Raw genomic sequence first — 21,131 nt, 5'->3', positions numbered from 1 at the left:
CATCTGCATGGCCACCTGACCTACTCGCCCTCTCCCGAGCTCCCGATCGACTCGGACGAGGCTAACGGGCAATGCTAGGTCATGCATGAATGCGTAATGCTACTACTACTACTAACTGCTGCTACGTCTACCCCACAAACAATGATACACCAACCACGCCGCCATATTTGGTTCGCAAACCTCCACCTTCACCCGCCCTTGGCCGCCGCCCACCACACAAACACTCGCCACCATACTCTTGCGCCCAGCTGGGTCTAGACGTGCTCGACGCCCATGCAGGGTTGGAGACCCACCGAGATGTGCTCGGGGCAAGAGGTGTGGTGCAGAGTCCCAGAACCCCAAGACGTAGGTCGACTCTCGCAACCCTCACCCACTCGCCCCAGCCCCACCACCCCAAGAAGCGGACAATTCAGGTCCGTCTCCGTACGCCACCTAGTCGTCACCGTCAGAGTACATGCGCACAGTGACGTTCATCGCCTGCAGCTCCTGGAACAAGAGCTGTGTCGAAACGTGTCAGCAATGCTTCCCCTGTGCACGCTTGGACATGCGCGCGCGCTCAGACTCACCTTGGCAGCGTAAGGGATATAAATCTGACTAATCTGCGTGCTGTTCCGACAAACAGTGCAGTGGAACTCTTGCTTCTTGAGGTTTGCAATGGCCATCAGACCACACTGGTCGCACACGTGCAGACGGAACGCGTCCGACGACTCGTACATCCTCTCCTTGAGGAACGCCGCGATACCGTGAGAGATCATACAATCTGCGGCAAATTAGTACGACTCCTAGATGTAGCTTCCGAAATCTTCTACTCACCGCGTTCCATTTCACCGAATCGAAGACCACCGTCACGCGAACGACCCTCAACAGGCTGACGAGTCAGGATCTGGAGAGGACCACGGGCACGAGCGTGAATCTTGTCGTCCACCATGTGCTTGAGACGCTGGTAGTACGTGGGACCGAAGTAGACCTGTGCGCGGAGCTTCTTGCCTGTGTGGCCGTGGTACATGACCTCGAGACCGCGCGACTGGTATCCTCGCTCACGGAGCAGCTTGGACACGCTCTCGACCGTGAGGTCGGTGAACGGTGTAGCGTCACCCTCTCTACCAGTCAGAGTCGCCAGCTTGGACAGCAGACATTCGACCAAGTGACCAATCGTCATTCGAGATGGAATGGCGTGAGGGTTGATGATAATGTCGGGCGTGATACCCTCGGCGGTGAACGGCATGTCCTCCTGGCGATACGTGATACCAATAGTACCCTTCTGACCGTGACGCGACGCAAACTTGTCACCGATTTGCGGAACACGGGTCGATCGGATGCGGATCTTGACAAACTTGAGACCATCGGCGTTCGTCGTGATCATGACCTGGTCGACCACACCCTGCTCCGTGCTCTTCATCGGCGTCGAGACGTCACGCTTGGTGTGCGTGGCAGATCGCTGGCCAAGCTCTTCGCTGTCGGGCGGGATGGGCGCCGTCTTGCCAATGATGATGTCGTCACCGTTGACGTTGGTAGCCGGGGTGATGAGACCGTCACCGTCCAGCTTGGAGTACCTGTCGCTCGGGCCGTGCTTCATGCGAAGCGTCTCGTCGCGGTTCGGCTTCTCAAAGGCTTCGACCTTCTGCATACCGACCATCTTCTCCGTGTCGGTGTAGGCACGGTAGTAGAGCGATCGGAACAGACCACGGTCGATAGAACTCTGGTTCATAATGACCGAGTCTTCCTGGTTGTAACCCGAGTAACACAGAATGGCGACAATGGCGTTCTGGCCAGCAGGCAGCTCGGAGAACTTGAGGTACTTCATCGACTGCGTCGTTGCCAGAGGAGACTGCGGGTAGTAGAGGATGTTGGCCATCGTGTCCATACGCAGCTGGTAGTTGGTCAAGTAGATGCCCATGGCCTGCTTGCCCATTGCCGACTGGTAGGTGTTACGGGGCGACTGGTTGTCAGCTATCGGAGGGCAAAGCTTAGCTCACCTGGTTGTGGTCTGGGAAGGGAATGATACTGGCACAGACGCCGAGAATCATACTGGGATGAATCTCCATGTGGGTGTAGGTCTGCGACCAGTTGGCACTCTTGACACGCGCGGTGGGGTCGAACGCCTCCATGCTGTGGAGAGCGTGGTCCTTGTTGACCTCCTCACGGGTGTGGAATTTACGCGCGTTCTCGAGGTCCTCCTGAACCATGGCGATGAGGATGGTCTCCTCCTCCTCAGCGTCCACGTATTCGACAATGCCCGTCGACAGCATCTCCTCCCATGCCTTTCCTTCCTCTTCTTCCAGCTCCTCGATGCGCTCAATATGGCTGCGTTGAAGCATGAGAGTCTGGTCGTCGTTGACGATGAACAGTGGTCGACAGACACGACCGGCGTCGGTGTAGAGTCGCAGCTCGCGCTCACGAATGTCGCGCACAATCGAAACCTCGTGCTTGAGCTGGCCACCACGACGCATCTGCAAGAGATTCTGGTGCAGGGTAACGGCATCACGGTGGATACCCATCCAGACACCATTGACGAACACCTTGGTGGCGCTTGGCGCGTTCGAGTACTCGGTCTGGTCCTCGAGACCCCATTCCTCGAGGAACTCCATGACGGGGGCAGAGTAGGAACCGACCGAGATGTACGACATGAGGGCAAGGTTCTTGACCAGGCCACATGCTTGTCCTTCTGGTGTTTCGGCGGGGCAGACCTGGCAGGGTTAGCAAGCTGGTTTCCACACAGTCCCTCCGACTCACCATTCCCCAGTGGGTGTTGTGAAGCTGACGCGGCTTGGCAATCTTACCATCACGACCAATGGGCGTGTTGGTTCGCCGCAGGTGCGACAAGGTAGAAGCGAAAGTGTAGCGGTTCAACACCTGCGACACACCGGCACGCGCCTGCATCGCCTTGGCCTGGTCACCCCAGTTACCCGTAGCGAGCGAGTACTTGAGACCGTTGGTGATGATACCGGGCTTGATGGCGTTGACAAGTGTAAACTCCTTGTGCGTCTCAACACACTTTTGCAAGTGGCGGTAGACATCACGGGTGAGCTTCTTGAACAGGATGCGGAACAGGTTGGCGAGCAGGGGACCAGCAAGGTCGAGACGCTTCTTGCCAAAGTGGTCACGGTCGTCGAGCTCACGGCGGCCGAGCGAGGCGGAACACAAACGGTGGACCATGTAGCCGAGGAAGTAGGCCTTCTTGGACTCGAAGCCCTCCGAGACGGACACGTGGGGGAGCATCTCCTTTTGCAAAATGTCAAAGGCAGCACGCTGACGGGTCAACCTGGTGCCCTTCTCCTGCTGGCCACGACGACCGATAAAGTCGAGCGCAGTGTCGCGGTCCTGAACCGAGAAGGCCTCCTCGATACAGGGGCGGAGCATCTCGAGCATGGCCGTGTCGTTGGGGTCGAAACAGATGTGCGAGAGGACGTCGCGGTCGGGGACGATACCGAGGGCACGGAAGATGATCACAATAGGAATGTCGACCTTGGTGTAAGGCAGCGACGCGCGGATAACCGAGCCAGTGGTCGTTCGGTCCGAGTTACGTGCGTACATGCGCACAACCGTCTTGGACGGCATCTTGCCGCCCTTCTCCATTTGACTTGTGACCTCGGAGAAGTAGGTGATGGCCGAGGGGTCAGCCTTCTTGAAAACATAGACGTGGTTTGCCGCCATGCGCTCCTGGGCAATGAGGACCTTCTCGGAACCGTTGATGATAAAGTAACCACCCTGGTCGTAGGGGCACTCTCCAAGGTTGTAGTTCTGCTCCTCCTGGAGATCGTCGAGCAAACAGAAGTTGGACCTGATCATGACTGGCACCTTGCCAATCCAGATCTTGTCCTCCTCGGTCTCCTGCATGACACCGTTGGCGTCCACAGCGGGTTGCCACTGGGCCTCGATCGGGTCATCCACGTTTCCAGCCGTCAAGGTCGACTTCTTCATGTCCACATAGAGCGGCGCCGCGTACGTGAGGTTACGCAGACGCGCCTCCTGGGGAAACAGGCTGACCGTCTGACCGTCCATTTCTGTCATTGCCACCTTGGCAAGGTAGATCTGACCAAAGTTGATCTCGTACCGGCGCTGGCAATCATCAGCTATTGTCTCCCTCCGAACAACAAAAAGCCCACCGTCTCATCGCCCACGGCACCGGTATGTTGCGAGTGCTGGTCGAGGGTAAGACGAGCATTCTCGTCTACCAGCTCCTGCATCGTGTTCTCGACAAACTCGTTGAACGACTCGAGCTGTTGCCTGACGAGACCCTTGTTTCCAAAGAACGAGTTGATGACCTTCCAGTAGTCCTCCTGGGAGATGGACGACTCGTCATAGTCATCGCCGTCGGCATACTGCTCATTGTTGTAGTCGTATTCTGGGTTGTAGTCATAGCCATCGTTGGCTTGAGACATTCCTGTGACTGTTGTAGTGGACATTCTCTAGCAATCGGGAATCACCCCGTGAGAGTATTCACCTGCATCCATCTTTGCGCCGTGTCTAGGGGCTGAGTGCAGCCGTGAACAATCACAAAGAACGGTGGCAAGGTCGAGTAGAAGGAGAGAGAAGCGGGGCGAGCGAGTGCTGCTCGATTATCAACTGCAAAACAAAAGCCGTGTCGCGTTTTGTCGCCGCGTCAAAGTCGGTAGTCGATCCAGATGAGCGCAGTGAAGCGATCTGGTCGTTACAGTGTTCTTTTCGCGTCGTCGGTGGCCGAGATGTAGCTGATGCTTTGTTTTTGGATAGAAAGAGTTGTTACTCTTCGCTGACGACCGAGTTCAAGATGTTTGCGAGCTGCTGCTCGTTGAGTGCAGGTGCAGGTGGCTCACTCATCATCGGCGAGCGCGAAGTTGTAGGGCACGCCACGTGGTATGACAATAGCTCCAGGGTGCGGGATTTATAATGCCGCTGTGGCACTGACCTCCACCGGCGACCCTCACCCGTTCAGAATTTCAAGTGTGAGTGTGGTGAGTGTGATCGGCGACATACACAAACCCACTGTAGCAACCGATATCTGTCGCTACAACAACCAGCCATGGCCCCGACAAACAAGAAGGTCGGAAAGAAGGGCGCCGCTGCCCCCGCCAAGCCCGCCGCGGCCGCTGCAGGCAAGAAGAAGGCCCCCGCCGCCAAGCCGGCTCCTGTCCCAGCACCCACCGCCGACGAGGTCGAGGAGGACGAGGACGAGGATGACGAGGAGGAGTCCGAGGATGACGAGGATGAGGACGAGGAGAACGGTGGCGTCAGCGAGAAGGGCATGAAGCGGTTGTTGGAGCTCGTCGGCCCCGAGGACCTGGACGAGTTCGAGATTGCTCGCCTGGGCAGCGACGAGGACGAGGAGGACGACGATGAGGAGGATGACGATGAGGAGGGCGAGGAGGACGACGAGGAGATTGAGGAGGATGACGAGGAGGAGGAAGAGGAGGTTAGTGACCTCGCTATGCCCTGTGCACGGTGCTGACTTCCCCAGGACAACACCATTGTCATTGCCGAGGCCGACGCAGACGCCGTTGCCGTCGACGAGCTTGGATCCGACGTCTCAGTAGACGAGGACGCGGTGCCTATGCGCAAGCTCACCACGAGCAACAAGGTAAGCTAAAGCTGTCTCCGTGAGGTCCCAGCTGACGCTCCAGCCCGCGATGCGTGTCCTCACCGAGGGCATCAAGATCACCAACACCCCCTGGCCGGAGCACCTGATCTCTCAGTCGTCGACCATCCTCGACGTCGACCCCTCTGATGGTGAGTGATGCCCCTCCATTCTCCTCTAACACCCCACAGACCTGCAGCGTGAAATGGCCTTCTACAAGCTCGCTCTCGAGGCTGTCCCCGCCGCTCGCAAGCTCGCCAACAAGTTTGGCATCCCCTTCTCCCGCCCGAACGACTACTACGCCGAGATGGTCAAGTCTGACGAGCACATGGAGCGCGTGCGCACCAAGCTCGTCGAGGAGGCGCAGGGCATCAAGAAGTCGGAGGAGGCCAAGAAGCAGCGCGAGCTCAAGAAGTACGGCAAGCAGATCCAGGTCGAGAACCTCAAGGCGCGCGAGCAGGACAAGAAGAGCTTTGCGGACCGCGTGGCAGGCATCAAGCGCAAGCGCAAGGACGGTGCCGAGATCGGCGACGAGGGCGACGACGACGAGTTTGGCGTCGGGCTCGAGGACGACGATGCGCCGCGCGGCGGTGGCCGCGGCAGTGCCGGGCGCGGACGCGGAGCAGGCGGCAAGCCCAAGATGCCCCGCTCGGCCCGCGACGCAAAGTACTCTCTGGGTGGGTCGAGCCGCCGCGCGAAGCAGAACGACCGCGAGTCGGCCAACGACTTTGCGTCCTTTGGCAGCGAGCACAAGCGCGGAGGAGGCGGCGGCCGCGGCGGCCGTGGTGGCAAGGCTGGCGGTGCTGGTGGACGCGGCGGCAAGGCTGGCGGCGCGACGCCCAGGCCTGGCAAGAGCAAGCGCCACTCCAGGAGGAAGTAGACGGGTGCGGCAGGTGACTAGAGGGCGTGTTCATTATGCATTGGATGTAATATAGCCACTGTGTGGGTGGGTGGGTTGGGTGAAGAAAGGAAGGAGGTCTATGCGGCGCGAACTGACCGCAATCAGCGGTTGACGCGACTGTCACTCTGGCCTTGCACACTTTCCACTCACTCTATCTTCTCTCTCTCTCTCTCTCTCTCTCTCTCACTCACACACTCTCTCCCCATCATCAAGTCGCCTTTGCTCAACCCCCTCGCAGCTCACCCACACGCAGCACACCTCACCGACGGCTGCACGCATCCCCCTCACATCCACACACCACCACGACCCATTCAGCACAACGGGACACCCAAGCTTCCGAGCCGCCACCGCCCACCGTCTTCCTCGCGGCGACCAACACAACGTCTCGCCGCACCTCGTCAAGCCTGTTCACACTGCACCGTCGCGCCGTCGCACACGCGAAGCGCGTGGTAGGCCCTTAACACCCGCACCACTCTCGCCGGAACCGACCATCAACCAAAGGCCTCTTCCTCGCCTTCCTCGCCGCCACCGCGCGTGTGGCACCGAGGCCACACCGAGCGCGATCACCTCGCAAGCGCGAAATCGTGATCACCACGTCCTCTGGCCCAGGCACCCCCTGCACTTCTGCCTTCCCCGCCTCTCAGCTCTTAGAGCACCACGTGTAAGTCCTCATCACCGCCCCGCGAGCTCCTCTGACCCACCAGCACAATGGATGCCCCTACGCTCCGTGGCGTCCTCCCCCTCGAGGTCATGGACATCGTCCTCAAGCACCTCGACGTCAACACCGACCGCGCCGCCTTCCTTTCTCTCCTCCGCGTGTCATCGGTTTACTGGCACATGGCCGCTCGAGTGCTGTATCGCAACGTTGATATCAGTGGCAGGAAGATGCGTAAACTCCTCCGTAACAAGACAGGTCACCTCACCGACCGACAGAGGACCGCATTGTCCTTCATCAAGCGCCTCGACCTGATGAATCTTGAACCCGGCAACCTCGAGTCCATGAATAAGTTTGGAATTCCGAACGTCCCACTCTTCCCGAACGTTTACAAGGTTCACATTTACTTTACCAAACCCGCCCCTGATTACCGAGAGCCGTGGCCTCGCCCGGCCGATGACCTTCTTATCTTCTCATCGCCTGACATGTGTAGCTGGGACGGTGGCCAACGTCTCCCATCCTTGCACATCCGTACCCGCACTATCGGCACCCTTTCGGTCCACGCTGTGGACGTACCAGGAATCTTCGCTACTCCCTTCCACGTGCAGTTCCGGCGCAAACCGGGCTTTGCGACGCTGTATATAAAGGAAGTTGATTCACTCACCCTCTGTTCCCAGACCACCGTGTATCTGGGACAGGGACGGGACAAGAGTTTGAATTCCCAGGCGCGGGTTTGGGTCGGCAAGTATAACTCGCTGTTCGATGAATACGAGCCGCCCCGGTGGCCCATCTCAACGGGCCCATGGGAGTCGACTGCGGATGTCGACTGCCGCATCGACAGCAACGACTACCAGCTCCCGCCGTGTCCGGTGTGCGGCGGAAAGGGCGACCTTGGAGCCCGTAACTTCGGCTGCGTGTTTACCGTCGCCTGGTAATTCAAGGCTGGGTGTGTAGAAGTGTAGACGGTGCGAGCCATCACCAGTGGCGAAGATGTATGACCATGGCCCCGTTGTGGCGCTGACACGATCCTGAAACTGTGGCAGAGTCCAACTGATACACTTTTGACACTGAGCACCCGGGCGCACACACCCACCAACCTGCACCTCGGTGGCATTGTCCACGGTGCGATGTGACAAGAGAGCGCCGCGCTGATCCCAACCTCGGCGCATAAGAGACAGTCGCGCAGCCGCTTACCACTGTGTCCCCCCACCCCACCGAGCATCATGGCGACACCGTCCCCCTCCCCCGCTGGCCCGCTGAGCTGGGACATCCTGCGGGATGTGATCGAAGTCGCCACCGACGCCGGTACGCTAGCGAGGATTGCGCGCGTCTCGCGCGCCGCCAACCAGCCAGCCATCCGGAGGCTGTACACGCACCTCGACATCAGCGGGCCGCGCCTGCACGACCTGCTCAGGATGCATACGCCGCAGCCGCCGGCCAACGCGTACAATCTCCAGCTGTACAAGTGGCGCCTCGCGACGCGGTACTACCTCCCGATGCACGAGCACCAGCGGCGCGCTCTCGCCCTCGTACGCAGCCTGAACATCCGCAACATCTCCCGCCCGGCACTGGAGGCCCTGTACGCCGCTGCTGCCAGCACGCCCGGCGTGCCCCTCTTTCCGAATGTCGAAAAGGTTCACGTGTATGGCAGGCCTGACGGCCCACAGGGCGACCAGGGCGTGCTCCCGGCGCCGGACCGCATCGTCCTCTTCCCCTCGACTGCGCACCTCTGCGCGTGGTGGACGGACCGCGACGGGGCGACAGGCTACCCTCCCAACTTTGGGCTCTTCCCCACCCAGCCGCCGCAGTCGGTCATTTACCACCAACCGTGGCGGAGCAACACGACCGAGATCTGCCCTTTCAAAGCGCGCCTGCAGGGACCGGTGCAGGTTATCTACTTCCTTGAGGACTACGGGCAGTCGGCTTACGTGGACATCCCCCACCCCGACCAGCGTTGCATTGTCTGTGGCGGCAGGACCGTCTTCAACGCCCGCGACTATGGCGGTACCCTGTTCTCCCAGGCGTGGTGAGGTGCGAGAGGGGTGCGCGGCGGGGTGAGCCGAGTTGTATAGTTTATGCACACCAACGATGCAGGTCATACGTCGGCATCTTGTGAGTGGTATGGCCATGGCAGATGATACGCTCCGCTCCGGTGCCACTCACCCACCGAACAGCGTCCAGATCTTCACCGATCACCGACATGCACTCGCCGAGTTGAAACTCGCCCACGCCGTCTCACCAGCAGAGCGCCACAGTGTAATTTCTCGGACCGAGATTTACTCCCGCCGCCGTGCCGTCGTTGTCGGTGTCATGTCCAAGCCGGTGCCTGATCCGCGCTGAAGCGTTTCACAATGTCACATTCTGGACCCCATAAAGACAAGTCTGGTTCAAGCAGGCAGGGCAGTGGGCAGTGGGCAGGGCAGCAGCGAATCCTACCTACTGGATCCAGCAGCAAGCGCAAGCGGCAAACGACAGCGGGCCAGACCTGGCTGGTCTTGATCCTTAGCACTCCCTTGTGCTCCTTGCTCCTTGGCAACCAGGAAACTTGCGGGCAGGCAGGCAGGCGGCGGAGGTACTGACGACGGGGCTCTGGTACTCACTCAGCTTTTAACTCGTTCTTCGGCACACCTCTTCACACTGCTCCACCCACTCAACCGTGGATGCTCGCTCCGATGTCTCCGCCGCCGGCCCACCGCGGCGCGTTGGAGAGCTTCCCCGCCTCGCTGGGCCGCGCGCTCCCCCCCGTTCTAGAGGCCTCGCCACCACCGCCCGAACCACGCAAGCTGTCGGCTGGCGCGTCCCTCCCGGCCGAGATCCTCGACATGGTGCTCGAGTACCTCGACGTCGAGTACCACCGCGACACACTCCTCGCGCTGCTCCGCGTCTCGCCGGCCATCTGGGAGCCGACCGCGCGCAAGCTGTACCGCAATGTCGACATCGGCGCCGACCAGGTACGCCGGCTCTTCCGCGCGCCGATCAGCGCGCGCACCCGCCTCGCGCTGTCGTTCATCAAGTTCCTCGTCCTCACGAATGTCGGGTACGCCGCCATGCAGTCGTTGTACTCGGCTGCCCTGCCCAACGAACCCCTCTTCCCCAGCGTCACCAAGGTGCAGGTCATCAGCACACGGCCGGAAACCCTGGACAGCCTCAAGCCAACGCCGGGCTACTTCCCCCCCGCCGGCATCTTCCTCTTCGGCGCGGTGGACATGTGTCTCTGGTATGCCCACAACCTCGGGGTTCTAAGAGGCTTGGCGGCGCAAGAAACACTCGGGCTGAGTATCCACTGCACTACCCGCCAGGAGGCCGAGTACACCATGGTCCACCTGCTGGCGCAGTGGAATGTCAAGTGGAAGGAGCAGTCCGTCGTCTACTGGTACCCCTTTCACGAACTGGACGGCGACGGCCTCAGCGAATCGCTCGACATCGCGGTCCCCTCCGGTATCCGCGTTCGCTGTGTCCAGGCCAGGCTCCTCGTGTGCAGACCTATGAACGATGGTCCATTTGACCCCATCCAGCCTCCGAAAACGGTCCAGTTTCGCCTTGACGCGCCCCGGCACGCGTGCTCCGTATGCGGCACCAGGAACGGCACCTGGAATCATATGGATTCGTCCAAAGATAGGACGTTTTGGGGCGAGAGGTTCACCGTTGCCACAAGAAAAGCGGAGAGGGAGAATCCGTTTAGCAAATTGCTCGGGCCGATACCAGGAGCGATCTCTGCCTTCGACCAGTAAGGGCATCAGAGCACTGCCGTTCCCCACAGCCTCAATGGTCATCGTCTGGTTTATCGCCGCTTGCTGTCAGCTGTATTGCTCGGCCCAGCCCTCATCTGGAACCGCCGTCGACACTGGCAATGGCGACGCCACGCCACTCTTGTCGGTCGGAGTGCTGAGCGAGTCCCTGCGGATCCTCCTCCTGATGGGCCACACAGCACACCCCCCTTTGGGCGCTGTTGGGCGCGCGCCATGCAACGCCCTCCCCACGACTCGAAGCGACCCCGACGCCCCTCGCGCCCCGTCCCCTTGTTGCTCGCTCGCCACCCAAAGGACGGGCGATAACGACGTCATTGCCCAGCACACACCAAACACACATGCCATCCATCCATCCCCCGTTTCCAAATCTTCCCATCTTCTTTCCACTCTTTCCCCATTCATTCCACCCACCCATTGTCGAGTCAAGCACTCGCCACCCACCTCAAATACCACCACTCTCATCAACTCTCTCTTCTACAACACCCATTCTCTCACCTTCCCCCTCCAGACTTTTCACCGCACACCATGCTTCCACCTGAATCAAAGGACCCGTTCCCCAACGAGCTCATCGGGCTCGTCATCAACAACCTCGACATCAACGAGGACCGCGCGGCGCTCATTGCCCTGCTCCGCGTGTCCGCGCCAGTGTGGAGCATGGCCGCAAAGGCTCTCTACGCCAACCTGGACATCAGCGGCGACATGATGTGTGCGCTGCTTCTCGGCGGTGCGGACGCCACCCTGGCAGCCGACGCAGCGCCCTCCCACAGCATCCGCCCGATGTCTGGGTCGGCAAAATACACAGAAGGCGCAAAGTCGAACATGATTAAGCGCCGGAGCTCGCGGGGCTTTACGGCCTACATCAGAGCACACGACTTCCTGTTCCTTCCCTTTCCAGGTTGGGATATGGGCATGATGGACGCACTACGAAGTCGTGCACGGGAGGAACAGGCACAGTCTAGCAACAAGCCCACTGTCCATGTTCCGCCGACGCACCGCTTGTGTGCTCGCACCAGGCTCGCCCTGTCATTCACCCAGTCCCTCAACCTGCGGAACATGCACGACGACGCTATCAACGTCATGCGGCACTCCGCCATCCCTGGGGAACCCCTCTTCCCCAACGTCACCAAGATCCACCTGTACACGACCGCCGAACCGTACGATATTAATTGGAAGCCTCCGGTCTCCGCCAAGGTGCACCATGTACCTGGCATCCATCTGTTTGACACAGTCGACATCTGTGCCTGGCAGATCGAGTCGGCCGCAATCGCCGAGTATCTGAGCCCGCGGCGCATTCGAACTCTCAACATCCACAATGACCTCATGCTCCCATTGAGGCATAGCTTTTCGTTCGACCGCGGCGTCAACCCGTCGGTGTGGACGAACGAATCCCTCGTCCACTGGTTCGTTCAAGCGCTCCTCGAGTACGACTTCGAACGGCCATTCGATGGACCAGCGGACCCGGGCATGCCCTACGCGAGGTGTTGGATCGGCGAGCAGATCAACTTCGATGATGTGCCTCTGCCTGCAGCGGGTGGCTTTTTCGGCGGTCCAGGCCCCGGTGGGCTCGCTGGGATGCCGGGGAACGGTGGTCCCGGTCTCGGAGCTCTCGCTGGTATGGCGGCGGGCACCGGCGGTCCTGCTGGCCCGGCGCCCCAGAACCCCATCGGCTTCGTGCCGATGCCAAACCTCGGCGGCCCAGCCTTCGGCGCGCCGGGAACCATGACAACATGGGCTGGCCCTGCTGGTCCTGCTGGTCCTGCTGGTCCTGCTGGCCCTGGCGGTTCATTCGCGGCGGGCGCCCAGCAGACCGCTGCTGGGGCTCCCATTCCCGGCACCGTTGCGCCGCCCGCTGTCTTCGCTCCCCCCTTGGTTCCCCTACCTCAAGGCAACGGGGCGGGTCCAGCCGTCGGAGCCGCAGCTCCGATTCACACCTGGCTGCCGGCTGCCCTCACACAGGCGGCTGCGATAACCGGCCAGGCGGCGACTCCGATGGCGCCAGGCAATGGTCCTCAAGCCAACGCTGCCCCCCACCTCAACCCCTTCGCAGTCCTCGCACTCCTCCCTCCCCACCTGACCCATGCTGGGGCTCTCCCACCACAACCCCCGACCAACCCCGCCAACAACATGCCGATGGCCACTGCGGCCAACTTTCCGGGCAACGTCAACCCCCAACTCGCGGCGGCTCTGCAAAATCTTCTTGGCACCCCCAACTTGGTTCCACCGCACCTAGCCGCGCCCGTCCCCAACGCCGTTCCGGTGGCCCCTCCGTTGCAAATGCTGCCGGCCCGCCGCTATGGGCAACTTCCTCGGCGGGTTTGAGGCTCCGGACGTGGTCGCCGGTGACTGGGGCAAGGGCAAGTGGTGCGAGGAGCACCAGTTCCGCATGGACAGCAGGAGGTTCAAGCACAAGTCGTGCTCTGTCTGCGGTGCCAAGGACAAGTTTTACGCGCGCGACTTTGGGGTGGTGTTCACCAGGCAGTGGTAGATAGATAGATACGCGCAGCAGTTGACGGTTACGACTTCATGACATAGAGCAATCAAGCAAGCACATACAATGCATTTCGTGTTCGTGTTAGGTACCTCGAGCTCAGTCAGGGCAGAAGAAGCAGCGATATTGATTGTGCGTGGCTTCTTGAGCCCCAGGCCGAGAACAGCTTATACACCTCGGGCGCAGCCCCTGTCCACAACAACAACACAACATCGCCGTGGCCCAGTGGAACGGCGCCAGGCTCATAGGGAAGCACCCTTGGAACCTGGAGATCCTAGGATCGAGACCTAGCGGCGATAGTAGATGTCTTTTGTGGAGGACGGAGGCGAAGGAGGACAGTGCGCGGATACATATGTATCGGCTTGGGTTTATCGCTCCGCGATTTCCCACCGTCGCCACCACAGCGGGTGTTTACACCCACGTGTATCCATCCACACGCTACTCAGAGCACTGCACATATTTTTTACGGTATGTAAGAGGTACTGTAGAAGCACTAATGAGCCTTATCATGCTTGGAGATGTTGTGCGGCATGCGGGAAATTTACGGTGGTGCCGAAGACATGTGGTGATCGGCGCCACGCCACCTCGCGGCGGTGGTGCATTCTGCTCGGCTACGCTCTGCACGGAATGGCTTATGCCTTCCGGCACTCTGACGCTTCTTTTCTCCCTCAAAACACTTTGAGTGACGAAACTCGCGCTCACTCATTGGCGCGTCACCACTCTATTTCCTCTCTCCGTCATTCCTCCGATCCCAAACATATATATCTTCAACTTAAATCAAGCCTCTCCTCTCCTCAACACCATCCATCATGCTTGCCCAGGCAGACACCGGCGCCATGCCCAATGAGCCTTGCCCCAATATCCCCGACGAACCCACGGCCACCCCGGACCCCACCGCCCCCGACGACGTCCCTGCCGTTCCTGCCGCGCGTCCGTACGACTTCCCCTACGAAGTCAAAGAGGTCATCGTGAAGCACTTCGACGTAAACACCGACCGCGCGACCTTCCTTTCCCTCCTCCGCGTCTCTGAGGCATGGTGGTATGCGGCGACGCGGTACCTGTATCGACGCGTCGAGCTCACCGCCGGCGGCGTGGTGCGATTCCTGCGCGCCGCCTACAACCACGACAACGAGTACTTGTTCCCGTACCCCTTCCGCAGTGAGCGCACACGCCTCGCCGTTTCTCTGGTCCGGCACCTCTCCCTATGCGACATAGATCTTGGGTCAGTGGTCGCCATGTACCGCGCCTGCACGCCAGGCATTGTGCTCTTCCCCGCCGTGACATCCGTACACTTGCACTTCTCCCGGATCAGGAGCGGGACGAGTCACAGGCAGAAGGTGTTGTTCCGTCTAGCCCCCGGTACCTTCATGTTCAACGAGATTGACATATGTGGGTGGGGGGCGCACGTGAATGAGGTCATGCACAACCTTCCGGTAGTGTCGTACCGCAGCCTCAATGTCCACCTGGCACTCGAGCCTTGGAGGGGGTTGCCCCTATGGAGGTTCACCTGGCCCACTGCTACATGGGACAACACGTCGCTTGTCAACTGGTTCCAAGTCCTCACACTCGATGACGCGTCCAACCCGCCGCAGACAGTCAACGGACCGAAAACTCTTGGCCTCCCGGTTGGTGCTCCGCACGTTAAGAGCTTGGTGACGCTACAGGGAGCCGTCGACCTCGATCAACGCCCCAACATGTGGCATCACTCCGGCAGTTGGCTTGCAATGGTCGGCGCGAGGACTAGCTATCCTCTCACAGTTGGGCCTTGGGATCTCAACCCCACGAGTGAAATCCAATATCGTCTCGACACGCCCGAGCACGAACACCCTCCCTGCGTAGTGTGTGGCGCCAAGACCGAGTTGGCGGACCGTAACATTGGTCACACCTTCACCAAGACCTCCTAACGCTGCTTCTGTTCACCTCCATACCATTGTGCGTAAGAAGCATGAATGGTGGTCATAGTTCTGTGCCAGGGGTGTGGCTGACATGGCGTTGGGGCACATCCATGGGTGCGAGGTTGCGCTGCCCCATGACACGCAGAGTTTGTTCGCACTGGCATTGACGGTGGATGCATATATATATGGCGCACCGTACATACACCCCGTGCTCTTCTTGTCCTCCCTCCCAGGTCATACCACACACCAGCTACTATAACAGCATCCATACCACCTGCACCCAGCCATGGGCCAAGTTCACGGTACGCCCCCGTACCCACGGTTCCCCTAACATACCCAGACCGGACCACCGTCACCCAAGACGACACGATGGGCGGCAGTAAGGACCCACTCCCAGGGATCATCATCGACCTCATCCTCGAGTGCCTCGACGTCAACCGCGACCGCTCAACCTTCATCAACCTTCTCTGCGTCTCCGACTTGTGGGAGATGACAGCTGTCATCCTGTACAAGAACATCGATATCAACGGGGATCAGCTCTGCAAGCTCCTCGTTTCCTCTACGGCAAAGAGCACTGAACGCACCACGGAAGTTGAGACGTGGGCGGAATTCGTGCCGCCCCTGCACGATCGGCACTGGCCCCTGTCCCCCGTGTCCGAGGATCGGCTGCGCCAGTATCAGCTGCCGCGCCCAGGGAGGGAATTAAACGACCTGAGCATTCGTACTCGGCGTGCTCTGTCATTCATTTGGCACCTCAGCATTCGCAACCTGACTGAGAGGGCCGTGGATCTTATCACCGACTCAACGCTGCCGTACACCGTCCTCTTCCCCAACGTCACCAAGCTGCACCTGTCCTTTACCACCCTCATCCCTATGTTTCCCGGCGAAGTCTCCAGCGTCGGGATACACGGTGCTGTCAGACGCGCTTTCGATACCCTCGACCTCTGCGTCTGGGAGCTCCAGGCAAACAACACGCTCGCACGAGACGGCGGGCCGATGTGCCCATATGCCGACTGGATTCTCCCACGCCTCTCGATCGACAAGCTCCAAACCATGAGCATCCACTCCAACCGCATCCTCCAGTACAACGGCTGTCCATACCCGGACATGGTTCAAGGTGCTCTCTACTGGTTCATAAACGATACTCGCGCTCTCTGTAGCATTGGGAGGAGCCGCCCCGGCGACGTCCGTGTGAAGACGGTTAAGTCGGTGCGGTGTCTCGTAGGGTCACCGGGCAACACCGGCAGCATGGTAGTGACAAAGGCCAACGTCAAGTTGGCCAATAAGGCCCAGCAGCACTGGGCTGGTTTGGCTGAGTCTGCCGCACCTATGAACGTCACTGGGCCTTGGGACGAAACGGGAAGCCCGCTTCATCAGTTCCGTGCAGACACCCCCGAGCACCTCCCGTGCTGCATTTGTGGCGCGAAGTTTGACTTTGGCCAACGCAGCTCTGATCAAGTTTGGACCACAACCAAGGGTTGAGAGTAATCCAGGTTTCGTCATTCGTAGAAGTCATTCTGCATTCTCTGTCTTTAGTGTCACAACCCCCCTAGCTCCAACTACAGCTCGTACACAAACCGTGGGTTCGCACCGTCCGTGAGGTCCTGCCACTCGTCGAGCAGGTCGACCTCGGTTCCGTTCTCACGCTCATGCGCTTCCAGCTGCTTGGCCTTCTGGCTGTTCAGGTAGACGAGATACTGTCGAGTCAGGCGGTTTTCGCACGTCTACTTACCACTCGGTATACGGAAATCAAGAGGAGCGCACAGCCGTAGCAGGTCAGCATGGCGACCACTCCAGCGGTGTACTTTGGCGCTTGCTTTGCCTGGAACGTCTGCGGCCCGACAATGTTGCCGACACAGTAGCCCATGTACGCTGGCGTCAGCTCGCCCAATAAATCCACGTACCAATGGCGTAGACAATCATTTTCTTGGTGAACCCGCCGGTGTTGGCGTACACCGAGCCCATCATGACGATGTATGGCCCCCAGTAGAAGTAAACGAGGTACAACGACGCGAGCGAGCCACCAATGTTGCTCCGCGGGATCTTGTACAGCAGGATCGTGCCCATAAGCGGGATCAAGCATGATGCCATGGCGGAGTAGCACCGCTGCCGGGTCTTGACGGCGATGTATCCGAACAGGAGGGACGAGATCCACGAGAAGACGCCTGGGGTGAGCAGGGGTGGCGCAGGGTGGCACTCACCAGTCGGGATACCCAGGAGCGTCGTCTGCTGGAGGGTGAAGCCGAGGGTCTTGACGATGATTCTGTTGAAGGTAATCAGCCCGCCGTTGGGGATATTGAGCACGACGTTGATGGCGAAGTAGAGCCACGTCTTGGGGTCAAGCACAGCCTCGCGACACTGCCCCCACTTGAAAGTTGTGTTCGCCATGCCGGTGCGCGCGGCGGCCATGCGGCGCGTGGCGATGACGCGCTGGCGGAGGGTGAGCCACCACGCCGAGGTGGGGTTGGCCGGCAGGAGGGTGAAGAGCAGAAGCGACCAGCCGAACGTGATCGCACCGACGACGATGAAGAGGAGGCGCCAGCGCGCTATCGGGCCGACATAGTGCACGCACGCGGTGGCCAGCAGGCCGTTCATCACGCTGGGGTCAGCTTGCCGTCGGGGTAACAACTCACGACGACAGAGTGGAGAAGACGATGGCCGTGCGCAGGGGCTGCTCCTCGCGTGTGTACCACATCGAAATCTGATCTTCGTCAGGACGGCAGCCGGGGTGGCACGCACGATCAGGCCAAAGCCAGCGAAGATGACGCTCTCGAACAGGCCGAGCATGAAGCGCACGCCCATCAAGTCGGCGAAGTTACGGCTCGCGGCCATGCCCATCGTGATCACGCCCCACGTGAGCACCATCGTCGAGCTGGCATCGGTCAGTTCAGCGCCACCTATAATGACGCACATGTACAGGTTTGTCGGGAGCTTCTGCATGAGCGCGAGCGACGGAATGATGGCGATGATGGCTTGCGGCGTCAGCGGGCTCCAACCACGCGGCGACCCACCGCCAATGTAGATGATCGCCGAGGTCCACGCGTACTCCTGCCCCTTCAGGCGCGTGTCCTCGCGCATGTCGAGCACGGCAGCGGACGCGATGCTGACCTTGTCCACCGAGCCCATCACTGTCGTCAGCCGGAGTAAAATAGAGATGAAACTCACTCAAGGCAAACTGGAGGAGCGTGACGATGATGGCGTCGGCTTTACGCAGGAGCGACTTGACCTCGCGCGCGGAGGGGTCGGCAAGCAGCGCGTCGGCGTCATCACGCGCCGCGACCCTGCGGTCAGTGTGGCTCGGAGGTGGACCTACTCGGCGAGAAACTTTGCCGCGACGTCGTCCTGCGCCGTGTCGACCTCGTGCGACGCGCGGATGTGCACCTTGTCCCCTACGTCCTTCTTGTCGAGATTAGTGTCCGAGGTGTTCATCGTCTGTGTGTTGGAGACCCCGGGGAGACCCCAGCATGGCGTGTATATACTCGAGCGACAGCGCTGCGGAGCCACAGTCGCCGGGTGCCACATGACATGTTTGCCACACACATGCCCTCCGCTAGCCCTCGCGTAGATGTGGGTCCCCAGATCCGCTCGAGATACGCGCCGCTTGTGACGGGGACGCCCGGCCGTCGTAATCTCGGCCAGAGTTGGCCGCGGCTGCCCACTGAAAGGTGACCCCGCTCAACTTCCGCCCGCCACTTGGCCCCTTGGCTACTGCGCTCTGCACCTCCTACGACCATCATCATACCCCAGAATGTGTGCAGAGCTAGCCGAGGCGAGCGTTATCGATTGTGCGAACCCCATGGAGCTCGATCTGGACGAGCATCTAACCCGCGGCCAAAGCAACTCGGTGTCTCCGTTTCATCGACATGTCTGATAGCGGAACTTGGTCGGTGCACCATTTCGTCGTCTGCGATAAAGAGCTGCACACCAGTGCCAAGCCGACATGCACTCACCAACAAGCACCATGACAGCCTCTACCTTCGCCTCCACATTCCCTAACCCCCCGACAGTCCGCGCAGCAGTGTGAGTTGGGCCCCACACCACGCCCCCTGACTTTTTCAGCCTGCCCGACCTCGCCGTCAAGCCGTGGCTCGCCAAGTCCACAGACACATACTACCTCACGAATGCGCGCGTGGTGGATGCCGGTGCCGGCCGCCTCCTAGACGGCCTCCAAGGCGTCAAGGTCCACCACGGGCAAATCACCGCCGTCGAGCCAATGACGACCCTCGCCCCCGAGCCCAACGCGGCCGTGCACGACCTCGCCGGCGCGTACCTCTGCCCCGGGCTGATCGACGCGCACGTGCACGTCACCGCGGTCCCCGGCGTGCAGACCATGGCAGCGCTGGTCAATGTGCCAGACCAGGTGGTGAACCTGCGCTCGATCTACGTCCTCAAGGGGATGCTCTCGCGCGGGTTCACGACGGTGCGCGACACGGGCGGCGCGACCAAGTTTCTCGCCGACGCGATTGCCGAGGGCCTTGTGCCGGGACCACGGCTGTACCAGTGCGGCCAGGCACTCTCCCAGACGGGCGGGCACGGCGACTTTGCCAGCGGCGCGGGCAAATCGACGTGCTGCGGCGGCCACTCGCTCTCCCTCGGCCGCGTGGCGGACGGCGTGCCTGCCGTCCTGCGCGCCGTGCGCGAGGAGCTGAAACAGGGTGCAGACTTTATCAAGGTCATGCTGGGCGGCGGGGTCGCGAGCGAGTCGGACGCCATTGAGACGGTGCAGTTCTTGCCGGAGGAGGTACGCGCCATCACTGCGTCCGCGTGGCAGATGGGCAGGAAGATGGTCACAGCGCATGCGTACACTGTCGAGGCGATCCGGCATGCCATTGACAACGGCGTGCGCGGCATCGAGCACGGTAACCTCATTGACGTCGACACTGCAAAGCTGTGAGTTGGCGCGGTGAGGACGCACAGCTGACGGCAAAGCATGGCCGAGAAGGATATCTTCCTCACCCCAACCCTGAGCTGTTATGGCATCATGGTGCGGCAGCCGTTCGAGGACTTTTTGAACGAGGACGGCCGCAACAAGAGCGCCGAGGTGATGCAGCAGGGGCTCAACGCGCTCAAGGTGGGTTCGTCTTCCGTTCGCTGCATGCTCACACTGGCAGATTGCCGAGGACGCCGGCGTGACAGTGTGCTACGGCTCGGACCTGCTCATCTCGATGCACGCGCTCCAGACAGGCAAGTGTCGGCCCCCGCCCCGTTCCTACATATCTAACCCATCTGCAGAGGAGTTCACCGTCCGCTCGAAAGTCCTCCCGGCTGCCACGATCCTCAAGCACGCGACCGTCAACCCTGCGCGCATGCTCGGCCAGGCGGGCCGGCTGGGCGTCGTCGCGGCCGGCGCTATCGCCGACCTTATCGTCCTGTCGGCCAACCCGCTCGAGGACATCACCGTGCTCGACCGGCCCGAGGAGTACCTCCGCGCCGTAGTCAAGGAGGGCAAGGTCGTTTCGGGGTCTCTTCTTCTGTAACGTACGTAACGTGGTGATGCTATGTAACCAAGCAAAGATCTGGGGTGGTGGGGAATGTAAAGCGGCCAGAGGCTGCTTGCACATCGCCGCGTGGCGGTGGTGGCTGGCCTCCTGGTGGCATGCATGCTCGCACCGTACCTGGCTTGCAGTGTTGACCTTTGCGTCCCAGATTATCACACTTATCTTTTCCTGCACACGGGAGTTACTCGGCGGGCTTGTTGTGGACTGGAGGTCCGAGCGGCCTGGCGGCAGGACGGGCACGACGGGTGCCTGTACGGCATAGCCGATGGCTTCCACCCTTGTGCTTCCTTTCCCACGCATTGATAGCGGTGCTGCTCGACAATGGCGTGCTATGGTCAGTGCATGCGCTTAACGCCCGTCGCTCGTCGTGAAAAGGACCGGCATTGATCAC

At 60.6% G+C, this 21,131-nt stretch overlaps 10 protein-coding genes and 1 non-coding gene across 11 annotated transcripts; 9 read left to right on the top strand and 2 right to left on the bottom strand.

Moving 5' to 3' along the window:
• Window positions 1-69: 69 nt before the first annotated feature.
• On the bottom strand, window positions 70-4,752 carry rpb2 (DNA-directed RNA polymerase II subunit RPB2). Its single transcript, XM_062767504.1, has 7 exons — window positions 4,445-4,752; window positions 4,107-4,384; window positions 2,734-4,059; window positions 1,977-2,687; window positions 814-1,939; window positions 567-760; window positions 70-498 (listed from the first exon to the last, which is right to left on the bottom strand). The coding sequence occupies exons 1-7, from the start codon at window positions 4,452-4,454 to the stop codon at window positions 433-435; spliced, it is 3,711 nt and encodes a 1,236-aa protein (XP_062623488.1). The 5' UTR covers window positions 4,455-4,752; the 3' UTR covers window positions 70-432.
• A 203-nt stretch (window positions 4,753-4,955) lies between these two features.
• Window positions 4,956-6,480, top strand: EBP2 (rRNA-processing protein EBP2). Its single transcript, XM_062767503.1, has 4 exons — window positions 4,956-5,392; window positions 5,438-5,557; window positions 5,601-5,706; window positions 5,746-6,480. Exons 1-4 carry the CDS (start codon window positions 5,003-5,005, stop codon window positions 6,432-6,434), a joined length of 1,305 nt encoding a protein of 434 aa, XP_062623487.1. The 5' UTR covers window positions 4,956-5,002; the 3' UTR covers window positions 6,435-6,480.
• Window positions 6,481-7,163: 683 nt separating this feature from the next.
• Window positions 7,164-8,045, top strand: LOC62_01G001033 (uncharacterized protein; the record flags this gene model as incomplete). The annotated part of the gene is made up of 1 exon (XM_062767502.1): window positions 7,164-8,045. One exon carries the CDS (start codon window positions 7,164-7,166, stop codon window positions 8,043-8,045), a length of 882 nt encoding a protein of 293 aa, XP_062623486.1.
• Window positions 8,046-8,333: 288 nt separating this feature from the next.
• On the top strand, window positions 8,334-9,140 carry LOC62_01G001032 (uncharacterized protein; the record flags this gene model as incomplete). Its single annotated transcript, XM_062767501.1, has 1 exon — window positions 8,334-9,140. The coding sequence occupies one exon, from the start codon at window positions 8,334-8,336 to the stop codon at window positions 9,138-9,140; it is 807 nt and encodes a 268-aa protein (XP_062623485.1).
• A 630-nt stretch (window positions 9,141-9,770) lies between these two features.
• On the top strand, window positions 9,771-10,841 carry LOC62_01G001031 (uncharacterized protein; the record flags this gene model as incomplete). Its single annotated transcript, XM_062767500.1, has 1 exon — window positions 9,771-10,841. One exon carries the CDS (start codon window positions 9,771-9,773, stop codon window positions 10,839-10,841), a length of 1,071 nt encoding a protein of 356 aa, XP_062623484.1.
• Window positions 10,842-11,384: 543 nt separating this feature from the next.
• LOC62_01G001030 (uncharacterized protein) lies at window positions 11,385-13,178 on the top strand (the record flags this gene model as incomplete). The annotated part of the gene is made up of 1 exon (XM_062767499.1): window positions 11,385-13,178. One exon carries the CDS (start codon window positions 11,385-11,387, stop codon window positions 13,176-13,178), a length of 1,794 nt encoding a protein of 597 aa, XP_062623483.1.
• Window positions 13,179-13,558: 380 nt separating this feature from the next.
• LOC62_01G001029 lies at window positions 13,559-13,646 on the top strand. Its single transcript is given in 2 exon segments — window positions 13,559-13,594; window positions 13,611-13,646. It is a non-coding gene; the product is annotated as a tRNA-Met (tRNA).
• Window positions 13,647-14,156: 510 nt separating this feature from the next.
• On the top strand, window positions 14,157-15,251 carry LOC62_01G001028 (uncharacterized protein; the record flags this gene model as incomplete). The annotated part of the gene is made up of 1 exon (XM_062767498.1): window positions 14,157-15,251. The coding sequence occupies one exon, from the start codon at window positions 14,157-14,159 to the stop codon at window positions 15,249-15,251; it is 1,095 nt and encodes a 364-aa protein (XP_062623482.1).
• A 277-nt stretch (window positions 15,252-15,528) lies between these two features.
• LOC62_01G001027 (uncharacterized protein) lies at window positions 15,529-16,724 on the top strand (the record flags this gene model as incomplete). Its single annotated transcript, XM_062767497.1, has 2 exons — window positions 15,529-15,544; window positions 15,583-16,724. The coding sequence occupies 2 exons, from the start codon at window positions 15,529-15,531 to the stop codon at window positions 16,722-16,724; spliced, it is 1,158 nt and encodes a 385-aa protein (XP_062623481.1).
• Window positions 16,725-16,801: 77 nt separating this feature from the next.
• Window positions 16,802-18,671, bottom strand: SPCC417.10_15 (putative transporter; the record flags this gene model as incomplete). Its single annotated transcript, XM_062767496.1, has 10 exons — window positions 16,802-16,939; window positions 16,975-17,114; window positions 17,147-17,407; window positions 17,444-17,841; window positions 17,876-17,943; window positions 17,982-18,114; window positions 18,154-18,214; window positions 18,254-18,370; window positions 18,408-18,523; window positions 18,556-18,671. 10 exons carry the CDS (start codon window positions 18,669-18,671, stop codon window positions 16,802-16,804), a joined length of 1,548 nt encoding a protein of 515 aa, XP_062623480.1.
• A 532-nt stretch (window positions 18,672-19,203) lies between these two features.
• Window positions 19,204-20,719, top strand: YJL213W_1 (putative protein; the record flags this gene model as incomplete). Its single annotated transcript, XM_062767495.1, has 4 exons — window positions 19,204-19,262; window positions 19,302-20,132; window positions 20,172-20,313; window positions 20,354-20,719. 4 exons carry the CDS (start codon window positions 19,204-19,206, stop codon window positions 20,717-20,719), a joined length of 1,398 nt encoding a protein of 465 aa, XP_062623479.1.
• Window positions 20,720-21,131: the final 412 nt, after the last annotated feature.

The sequence above is a fragment of the Vanrija pseudolonga genome, chromosome 1 (assembly GCF_020906515.1).
Source record: "Vanrija pseudolonga chromosome 1, complete sequence".
Taxonomy (NCBI): Eukaryota; Fungi; Basidiomycota; class Tremellomycetes; order Trichosporonales; family Trichosporonaceae; genus Vanrija; species Vanrija pseudolonga.
Note: the sequence above shows the minus strand (reverse complement) of the source record. Positions and strands in the feature narration are given on the sequence as shown.